The sequence below is a fragment of the Varanus komodoensis genome, unplaced genomic scaffold, assembly GCF_004798865.1.
Source record: "Varanus komodoensis strain SLA01 unplaced genomic scaffold, ASM479886v1 scaffold14_1, whole genome shotgun sequence".
Taxonomy (NCBI): Eukaryota; Metazoa; Chordata; class Lepidosauria; order Squamata; family Varanidae; genus Varanus; species Varanus komodoensis.
This window is the reverse complement of record NW_025335438.1, coordinates 2677961-2689352: the sequence shown is the minus strand read 5'-3', so window position 1 is coordinate 2689352 and position 11392 is coordinate 2677961. Positions and strand designations below refer to the sequence as shown.

The 11392-nt window shown below is 39.6% G+C and overlaps 1 protein-coding gene across 3 annotated transcripts in view; it reads right to left on the bottom strand.

The window, feature by feature from the left end:
- Window positions 1–6542: 6542 nt before the first annotated feature.
- The window catches only part of TRIQK (triple QxxK/R motif containing), a 35465-nt gene continuing 30615 nt past the window's right edge, over window positions 6543–11392 (bottom strand). For all 3 annotated transcript variants that reach the window (XM_044424286.1, XM_044424287.1, XM_044424285.1), the window contains exon 4: window positions 6543–10375. In XM_044424286.1, coding sequence (XP_044280221.1) covers window positions 10262–10375 — 114 coding nt within the window. In that variant the 3' untranslated portion in view covers window positions 6543–10261. The remainder of the gene's footprint in view (window positions 10376–11392) is intronic.

The following is an 11392-nucleotide window of genomic DNA, read 5'->3' as shown; positions in this document are numbered from 1 at the left end:
CAGGGAAATGATACCCAGAATGGAAGCAGGGTGTACTGGAAGCAGGGCTCAGAGGGTCAATGTGACAGGACATTTTCATTAGCAGAAATGGTGACATCCAGGACTCTCCTTCATCCAAGTTTGCCTGCAATCCTCGCGGGAGGATGGACTTTCCCAGCAACAATATAGCGTTGTGGGCTATCCGATGTATGCATATATAATGGACACACCTACGCATATCTGTGACTCAGTCCAGCCATGTTCATTTGGGTACATGGCCATGTGGATTGTCATGATGAGTGCCAGCACTTCAAAATTTATCATTACACCACTGCTGTAGACACTGGTAATGATGCAAGAGCCAAGTGCCGGCGACAAGGAGGCATGATGTGGATTCAATGCAACACCTCCTCTTCACCCCACCCCCTTTTTTTTGCCAGACCTCCAAGAGCTATTTAATCCAGTTACTGCCTATGATTTATATACTATTTGTGACATTAACTCTCACTCACTGTGTAAAGATACACTCAGTGTGTCCAACATTGGTTAATTCTGATGTGTACATGGGTACCCTGCACAATCAATAGGGCTTTCTAAGTTTTAACTTAGACTGTTTTCACACAATAGCCCAAGTGCCTTGCAGCATGTCCCTCCCTGTGTCAAGTGTGAGTGGTTAGCATGAAGACTAGAACAGAAATTCACTCCTCTGCCAATGGTGATTTTGCATTTGCCTTAGAGAACAATTTAAAGGAAAACCTGCATAAGCATTACCTTTGGAGTTTCCTTTAAGGTGCTCATAATGCGACAGTGCAAGGGAATGACTACTTCTGTCAATAACATTTAGTGTCTCGTGGTTTGCAACTTGTGAGGTATATGCTATTTATATCAAGCAACAAATCAGAGAATGGAGAATGAAGAATGGATGCTTCAGAGAATGAAGTTCCACTGGTAGAGGTAAAGCATCAAAGCAATCTACCAAAACATACTATTTTTTCCAGGCTCTTTACCAAGGAAAACTTAATTTTGCATCCAATATAAGTAACTTTTTTTTTTTTGCATGTACTTTTTGCATACTTTTCTGCCACTCATAGGGAGGGTGCAACAGTTAGGATGCTACCCCAGCCCACTCACTGCAAATCATGTTTACTTTCCCCATTGAGTTCTACATTTTCCCAACCAGCACCTAACTTCAAGTTTATTTACCCAACTGCAGGGGTTAAACAAGGATGCTGTCTTCTGCAGACACAAGCCCATATACTGAGGTTCTACTCAGAGGCCCTCCTAGTTATGTTGCGGATAGCACTGAGACAGTTATGGCAGTTCAAGAGACCATTGTTCTCAGACTGTGAAATAGCCTTCCTTTGGAGATGGGATCGATACCTACTGTTGGCTCAGGTGTACTGCTGGTTAGTAAAAATGTACTCTTCATGTAGTCATTGCCAGATGCTGATTCTCATTACTGCTTTTACTGCTGTTAGTTTTAGTGCTGTTTTATTCTTTCAGTCCTGTCCTGTAACAAAGTTGTCATCTTTCGTGATGAAAAATGGTCTATACATGATTGTAATACATGCATATATAAATATTTTTAAATGAACACTGGGTTTTTTCAGGTAACAGATAGTGTGCACAAATTCTGAACTCAAGTATATTCACAAAATATACACAACTGGAACAAACCTAAGAGTTTTTGACACTTTCCTAATATAGTGACAGAGCAGAATCCATATTCCTTGGTTGTCGTCTTTCTCTATATTGCATGCAATAAGTGCATCTCTGGGTGGTTTATTTAACCTTGTGTTTTTCACTCCTGTTTCAGTTGACTAGTTCTCTAGGCAGCAGCAGTAACCAGTCTTGCTCACTTTACCAAAATCAATATGTCAACTGGTGGTTCCCAGATGTGGTGGACTACAATTCCTCAACCAGCAAAGCTAATTGGTTGTGCTGGCTGAGAATGAAGGAGGGAGTAATAGTCTCAACACAACTGGAGGACCAGGTGTACATCTGGTGTAAGCCAGCTGCAAGGTCAGCTTTCATCTTGCAGTCATGCAGATGCAAGGCAGTGAAAACCCAGTTATAATGTTTCCTGTATTCTTTTAGAGCCTTCATATTCAAGTCTTGATAGATCATGAAAGCACTACCTGAAGGACAGATCTTAACATTGTCCTTGGCAAAATGTAATAGCATCTCTATCACACAGAATAGTTCTATGAGCTGTAACTCAAATGAAGCAAGACCCCAGTATCTACTGCCATTTAAACAGTAGTAGTTGAGCCACCACTTTTCATTAAAATGTTCTTACGCCTGCAGAAAGATGTTGCTCAACCAGCGAAATACGATTGAAGATAATAGAGTTATTTTACGTAGCATATTATTCCCAGCCATTGTCAGAATAATGTTTCTATTGCTGTTCCAACTCCTATGCCAGACCATGTAACTCATCTTTTCCTGTTGGCTCTGTACTATATATAAGCATATTGTGCAACTATGTAGTTACATTCAAAAACTGGATTTCCATTTCCACTCCAAAACTAACAATATTATACTGCCTTCATACAATTCAAAGGTGTGACCAATTCTGGTCACTGCATCTAAACAAAGATCTTATGGAGTAGGAAAAAGTACAGAAAAAGCCAATTAAAATGGTCTTGAGCACTCTCCAATAAGAAGAAATTACATCTGGGATTGTTTAGATTAAAATAAAGGCAAATGAGGAGAGGCATATATAGGTGTACCATACACATTATGTATGGTATAAAGTAGATAGGGAAACATTTTTCTTTCTCTCTTATAATACTAGACCCAGGGTAATCCCATTGAGTTGGCAGATCAAGGACCATTAAACTATGGAATTCATTGCCATGAGATGTAGTGATAACCAGCCATTTGGATGGCTTTAAAAGTGGACTGGGAAAATTTAAGGAGAATAAAGCTATCCATGGCTACTAGTCTTGCTGACTATATGCTTCCTCCAACATCAGAGGTGGTATGCTTATGTGCACCAGGTACTGAGGAACATGAGCAAAAGGATGCTATTGCCGTCATGTCTTGCTTGTGGGTGGCCACTGTGTAAATGGAATTCTGGACTAGCTAGACTTTGACCAGATAGTGCACAGCTTGGATCTTAAATCCTTAGATCTATGGCTACAATAAGAACCATATTCATCGTTCACAGAGCAAGAAGAGTGGGAGTAACCCATGTTGGACAAACCACCAAACCTGAACTCCTGAACTCCTGTTCCCTCTGGAGAACCAACAGTGAAGTTGCAAGGGTGGTGGAGGTTTCTAGTGGGGCATAAGGCCTTCCTTCTACTCAAGGAAGTACGTATAGTAAAGATATGTCATTGGGCCTCAGAGCAATATGGATGGAGAAACCAGCTTCCTGCTTAGTTCCATCTTACTGGTTTGGGGCAACTGATGAATAAGAGCAATTTAAGATGGGCTTAGCTCTCACTCAGAAATCAGTTGTACTCAAGTTAAGTTAAAAATTTCAAGTCTTGTAAAAATAAGAAGACCAATTTGGAGGGTAGGGGCTCTTTCATGCATTATTAAAATAGTCAAGAGCCTGCTATCTTATAAGGATGGTTTAACTTAGATTCCTGCACTGAGATGGGGATTGGACCTGATGATCCTCTGGCCCATTCCAACTCAACTATTCTATGATTCTATATACTTTGGGGTACAATCTTATGCCCTTCCAGCATTGCCCACAGCAGGGAAAGGATAGATCACAACCCAGCTCCAAAACTGGAAATGATTCCCAAGGCCAGAGCTGGGACTCTGCCTTCAGGGGGTCTTCCCTTCACCCTCATGTTCTTTATACATCATCTGAGAATGGAGGACCATTTTGGAAATGATGGGTGAGGTACAGTGAGGCATGGTCATCCTCCAGAAATACCAGCAGTATCTCAGTATCTCTCCTTTTCACAGGGAAATGGAAGATATTTGGATGACCAAAATCAGCCATCTAAATGTTTTGGAACTCCTTCCTGCCTTTCTTTGCATGTTCAGGGGGTTCCTGTCAGCCACAATGGATGGCATTATCCATATGTTTAAATCTACATTTATGATGGCAGCATTATCTGTCTGAAATGCCTTTCAGTGTATATTTGTTACCTTCCTCCCACTTTCTATTTTATGTTCTGTCAACAAAACACTCTGTGTAGCCTAAAAGCTTAAGGCAACATAATTTTTCAATAAAATACATCCACTTCACCAGTCTTCCCACACAGACGATGACAATAAGTTAAAGGATACCAAAACTAAGGACTCTTTGTTATGTAATTTTAATTATAATAAATAAATAAAAATAGATACACAAGCTGTGTATCTTTATATAAATGAATTGTCAAGGTTGAGGGAGATTTTGCGTTCATCCAACACAAAGAAATTACTATTACATCCTATTTGTACCTGCTTACCCTGAAGTTTAAAAAGGGATATTTTTTCCCAGCTAAATGGGCAAGTATGTTAGAAAAGGCATTTTCCCTTTAAAGCAGCCATTCCTTGAGCTCATCTACAGGCACACACATTCCTGCAAGATATGCAATTCTTTATGGCTTTTCTCTTGCTGTCATGTCAGAAACCTTTATAAATGTGAACCGAGATGCCACTGTTTCCTGCTCAAAGCAAGGCTGTTTGTAACAACTGTCTCAAGAGTTCTCACCAGCTTAATGAGCTGGTAGTTGCTTGTTCTGGAAAGGCAGGCAATCATATGTGTCTTTATCTGTTCATTAATCTTAGCCATTCTCAAGCTGCTCTTCTCTGGCAATTCTTTACCTTTATGCCGCATCATCTCTCCCTCAAATGCCACTGCCTTGTGATAAATAAAAGCAGAAAGTTGCAAGGCTTCTGCAACATTATTAAAGGTAATAGTGAATCCAAACTGTTGGCAATGGATCCTGAGAGGAGATTTCCTCATAATCACAGGCTTTGTCTTTGCCCAGGGTAATTTTTAGAAAATAATGCCTTCAGAAACCTGGTGTATCTCAATTTGGCTATTTGTCAGTAAGAGCTTACTCCAGCAAAACAAATGGCACACTAAGTTAAACACAGCTTTCAAGTTAGGCTCTCTTTGGTGTATTGAATAGATGCCATGCCAAACTGAAGGTTCGGCTTCAGAATCCTTGAAGAAATCAATTTTGCAGAGAAATTGTTAATATGAAGCAGTCAGACAGCAAAGAAGAGGTTAACCCCAGAATATGCGGCTTGAAAACCCAAATTCTAACCTATCCATTTACCCACACTTTTTTGTGTGAATGTATAACTCCTGTTATGTACTGGAGCTCATGAAGTGTGTGTTAAAATTTGTTTGGTGGTAATGCAAGCTCTAAGAGCTGGGACTGTAGCAAACTCAAGCACAAGCCCATAGGCCAAATCCAGCCCGGCTGGGATTGTAATCCAGCCCTCTGATTCTGGCAAATTCCCAGGTTTTGTCCACCCACCTCCCTCAATTTTAAAAGACTGAAATGCCTCTCTTAAAACCTAGTTATTGGCAGTACCAGTATTTGGCCCATTCTTTTTGCCTCTGGTCTGCCCATCACTGCAATATACCCCTGAGAACTTCTCCAGAACTGAATTTGGACCTTGGGATAAAAGGTTTCTCCCCCTGCAACAGGCAAATACACCCCCTTGCTAAAACAGGAAGTGCCAGTGGGAGTGCAGTTTTGCACGTATCATGCATACAGAGTTTAACAAACTCTCCCCCCACCCCCAAAAAAGAGCAAGGGTTCTCTTCAGAAGGATGCTGAAATCAAGCTGCATGTCCCTGTCTACTCTAGAGGTAGTTCCTTATTAATGTGATCCTTATGAAGGATTCTCATTTTCATCATTCATCTGCTTTCATTGTATAAAAAGTACTTTTTACCCAAAGTGTGATACATAAATCCCAATTCCTTGGGAATCATTACATCCAAATGTCCATATCCAGGTATGCAGCAGTCATTTGCTGAAGAGCCTTGTTATCACCAGTAGATGAGCAAGCAGATCTTGCAAATCAGAAGGCAAAGTGTTATTTTCCTTTCATGTTCTTTCTGGTGAGATAGCTGAGTTTTCTGGATTCATTAGCAAGACCACTGTCCCCACTCCTCCCAAAAAAGGTGAATCTTGCTCACCTCTTTCCCAGTTCCTGTAGATCCAGCCATAGTCGGCTCTTGATTTAAGACTAATGCTATGATACCAAGTAAGCTTAGTCGCTGTCTAGAGTGATTTATAAATATTGGGCAGTATCTAGAATTGTCACTCAGCTTCCATCAATTCCCCTGCAGTTGAGAAAGCACCTTTTGTGCAATAGGGTCCTTGTAATTCCAAAAGCAACCCTGAAAATGACTGAAAACACCTCTTTCCAAAGCAGTCCTGATCATTGGAGATTCCTTCTGACATTTCAGAAACATTATGGTAAGGAGTGTTTGTAATTCTTTGGAAGGCTTCAGGCCTTCCCATTAAATTAGTGAAAGGATCTGCAAGACAGATACTGCTCTGTTGTCAAACTAAATAATGAATACTGTCTTGCCTTTATTCCATGTGCAGAGCAAGTTTAATACTTTTTTATTGAGCAGTCTTAAAATATAACAAAAAAGTAATGCCATTATTACATTAATTCTAAAAGGTAATGCATGTGTAGGTGATCGTCTTTCCCAGGTATTTGTTTGGTCCCAGTGATTACAGTGCATAGTTATGGCTTCCAAAACTGGCAACAAATGATACTGTTGTCTCAATTAGGAGGGTAAACAGATTGTCCCATTTTTAAAAATAAAAAAGGCTCCTACAATGTAACATTTCACAGTTGTGCATGTTTATTCATCCAAGCAAGTACAAAATAATGCTGAGACATCTGCTGAGAGACACTGGTACCTAACGTTTTGGCTGTTTCCCCACATATTTGTGCTTTCAGTAAAAATAAAAATAAAAATAAAAATAAATGAGGAAAGGTTACTATCAGTTAGATGCATTGAAAATTCCTTTCCCCTTCTTGGTAACATTTGTCTCTACATATGCCTTCTATAAAACACAATGTTCTGAGGTAAGATAGACATTTAAAAAGGGATAGATTAAAATGTTATTCTTCTGTCTTGGGGCCAGTCCACACAATTTAACAGGTCAATGCCATTCTAATGTGGTGAAGGGAAAAAAATACTAGTGAACTCAGCACACCTTGCTGACACTGGGCCATGCTATTCTTCCTCTACAAAGGGGAGGGGTTGTGTAGAGTGGGTGTCAGTGTGATCAAGGGGTAGAAATTGTCAGCTTGTTAAGCTGGTTAGGAGCCAGACCTCAATGTGTTCAATATTCTTTTCAAATGAACATTACACACAAGACCTTTGTCAGTTTATGCATTTGCCAGTTTCACTTCCAAAATTCCAAGTTAACTGCAAAGGTAGTGAAGACAGAATTCCAAACTTGTCTCTTTTTATAATATCACCAAATTGCCAAATATCATTATCAGTCATAAACATTCACAGCACTCACTCCAAGTGAGGTAAAGCTTCCCACGTAAAATGTCCAGTTTTCACTGTCTGAATTGGTCTGCATTGTGTCCTCAATTTTTTAGTGCAAGCCTATACACATCTACGTCACAAGTAAGTGCCAGTGAATTCACTGGGGCTCACTCTCAGGTGAGTAGATATAGGATTTCAGCATGTGGAATGTTTTAATGATGAGTCAAGTCTTTCAACTGAATGCATAGTAGCTCACATTTTAAAAAGCAACAACTCAACAAAACCCCAGTCAATTGGTCCTTTGATAGATCTGAGTAACATTATGGACAAAATGCTCAAATGAGTTCCAGGCTTTCAAACTGTTACATGTGGATCAATGCTGGGGTTTGTGTGTGTGCCCAGTGGAATGAATGGGTACATGCAACAATGCCAGCTCCTCATAACCTTTTCCACCATCAGATCTGTACAGAAAATGAATTATGTGCATGCAAAAGAACACACCTAACTGTAGTGTTAATACTGTTGCTTTTGTTTGGAAATGGGAAAAAAAAACCCTTCTACAGTATGGATGTTACCCAACTGCCCTTGTGCTAGTGGGAATGCCCATTAGTTAGTGTAACAGGAAAGCAGTGCTTCAGAACGCACCTGGAGACAAACCCTAGCTTGACCGAATTTCTGGACGTTGTGCTAGTAAACATTAACTCTAATGCAACATGATTGGTGTTGGCAGATTGCCAGGACTGGATACTCCCCCTTATTTTGCAAGTAAATATGAAGGAGCCAGAATACTCCTAATTCAGCTGAGCTAATATATAAAAAAGATATGACAACTAATATTGGAATAGATAAAAAATGACTGCCTGATTGCAAAGGCAATCTTTTCCTTTCTTGCTTGCTTTCATTCTTTTTTGCTTCCTTCCTTCCTTTTTAAAACCCAACAACCACCATGTATTTTCTACATTGATACTGCAGGCAGCAGCAATGGTATAATTAAAACAGAATATCAACTTTATATTAATGAAGCAATGCACTAATTAAAATCAACATCAACTGAACTTTCTATTTACACTCTTTCAGATAGCCCAAGAGGCAAGGAACTTTGCTTCAGAGGCATATGTGAATGCTTGAGCTTCTGTCATCCAGGTGCCATTTCTGACAGAACACATGTGCCTTGAACAGTTGGCAATAAATGAAAAAGATGATTGCTGATACACACACATACAAAAGAGCCAGGATGGCGCTGAAAATAAACTCGCACTAAAAAATAAAATAAAATGGAAAGCTCTTTCTGAACAGATAGGTTTGCTGTGATTTTCTGCTGTATAGATGTGCTGAAATTACAAATTATTAAAGCATGTTTATTTATTTGGGGATCCTTTCTTCTCACAACAAAGAGGCCTTGATTCAAAGATTTTGATCAAAGTTGATTCCAAACAGTCTTGAATAAGTTGAATGTTGCCATATTTTACTCAAACATCCATTGGAAGACAGCAAAGCAGGCATTTGTGGTTGATGGAACTTGCTCTTATTCTTTTGGTGCACAAACGAGAAGAACCCATTCTGTTTTCATTAGCTCCAATCTTCAAAGAATTGGATTAAACCTCTCTTTTCTGGTTCTGGCTTCTGTCATTGACTGCTGTACCCAAGCATAGTTTAATATGCTATTTCAAGATAAATCCAAACATATCACTTATAGACTGACATCAAAACTTTTCTGGTTTTTGATTTTAATTTTCCTCCCATTAAATTCCCAGTTTTCTCACTTTCCTAATGGAAACCTGCTTAACACAGGACAGCCTTTGCAAATTGAGAAAAATGCTGCATAAATAATGCCTACTTACTTGATATCTCCTGTTGTTGAAGTATTATGAACTTAAGCTGCAATCCTAAACACACCTACATGGGATTAAGTACCACCAAACTAAATAAGCTTTACATTTGAACAGACATGCAAAGGATTGTTCTATTAGTGTCCCACTGCTAATCAGCATTCTGTGGGCTCCTTTGAACTACAGGTCTTGGCACAGGCTTGGTATTCATGTTTTCTCAATTCATATCAGCAAGTTCATTTCAGTCCAATGTAAACATGCTAAAATCTCATCAATTTCAATAGACATTTCTTCTCCATTGAAATTGGTAGGAACCAAGTGTAATTTTGCAACATTGCATCTAGGGTGCAACGGGATTTGGTGGGGATGGGACTGTGCAGTCAGTTCCCAACTCATCAGCTTGTATTCCCGTTTCACCTTACATAGCTGTCCATGGTCTAGAGTTCTTGCTTTAACAAATATGGGGCATCTTCCAGCCACAGAGAAGTACTTTTAAACTTGTCTTAATGTGAGAAGTGAGCACATGCTTCAATCTTTCCCACTGTAATCAAAGTAACTTAAAAGTGAAGCATGCTCATAGGGGTAGGACATATCATAGGATTTAATTGTGTTCTATTATGTTTGCGTTTTGTGTGTATTATTTTTGGAATTTCTATTTGTTGCCATCCTTTGAAAACAGCAAATTATTCTAGTTCAGAAACAACTCCAAGGAAATCAAAGTCTTTCCACCATCACTGTAATGCTAATAAATGCAGGAAATTGTCTTCTGGAATAAAATATTTTCATCTTGAGCAACAAACTTTAAAAAAGTTCAACATCAGCCAATAAACGACAGTTTGAATAGCAGAAGCAGCTCATTAAAATCTGTAAGGTTGGCTGGGATAATCTCATGAGTATTATTAGTTTTGGAACTGCAGGAGCTGGTTCAAGTTATATTCACTTCCCTGAAGAGATACTTTGTTCGTGATCTGAGTGGTCAAGGTAATGCTTTTCTAGAAGAAAACTTGAAAAAGACATTTGCTAGTTTTCATCTTGCTCCAGATCAAGGTCAACTTCTTCGGAGAATTTCAGATAAAAGAAAGCATAAGATGCCAAGAGAAATACAAATATAGCTGCAAGGACAAGGCTGACTTCCTGTAGCAATGACAGATTTTAAAAAAGTTAGCTGTATAAACATTTCAGGTGAATAAAGAACAAATGGCATTTCATGAATCTATATTTACTAAATCAACACTGGATCATATAATTTTCTCAGCACAGTTTGATTATTATCCTCATGCAAATACCCTTAAACCTGGATTTCCCATGATAATGGTCCCAATCTAGAAATTCTGGGAACAGACCTAATAGAGTTTAAAGTTAACACTGGTTCAGACACTGAAGGTTCTGAGGGTTTTATTTATATACTACTTGAGGAATCTTAACTTTCTTTTTGGAAAAAAAGTAATGGGTGAACTAGTCAACCATGGTTGTGGTGAAATAGTTAACCTTAAGAACATAAGCATGTAAGAAGAGTCCTGCTGGATTGGACCAGAGGCCTGTGCAGTCTGACGTCCAGCTTTTCACAATGGCCACCCAAATGTGTCCGGCGTGCCCACAAAGGCCAATGGCCAGATGACATTTCATGCTAGTGTTTCCCAAGAAGTGGTATCCATTGCATCTGGCTCCAATTTGCAGATTTGTCTGGTTACGGGAGGGGACAGAGGAGCTTGTGGACCTGGTGGATCCATGGCCTCTCTCCTGCCAGCCCATTTCCCTGACCCCAGCACACCCATTTTCTCCACACTTTCTGCAGGGGTCAGGAGGGTCAGGTTGAGTGGATGGGAAAATGCTTCAAGTCAGATATCCACCTCTGATGTTGCAGCACTTTCTATGGCAGGACTGCAGAGACATTTCACCACAAGTGCTAAATTTTATGTTGAAGAACTTCTCGGGGCCACAGTCTAGCAGTGCATGCAGCTTGTGGGGGCAAAGGAAAAGGACCAAGAATCCCCCTGCCCACCCACAAAAAAGAAAATAAAAACAGCATATTTTAGCTCAAGGCTTTTCTTGTCAAAACTAGACCTTGGGAGTGATATTCAACCTTGTCAACTGAGAGTAAATGCATAAAAGCCAGAACCCACCTAATGATCTATACTTGGGAACCCTGAA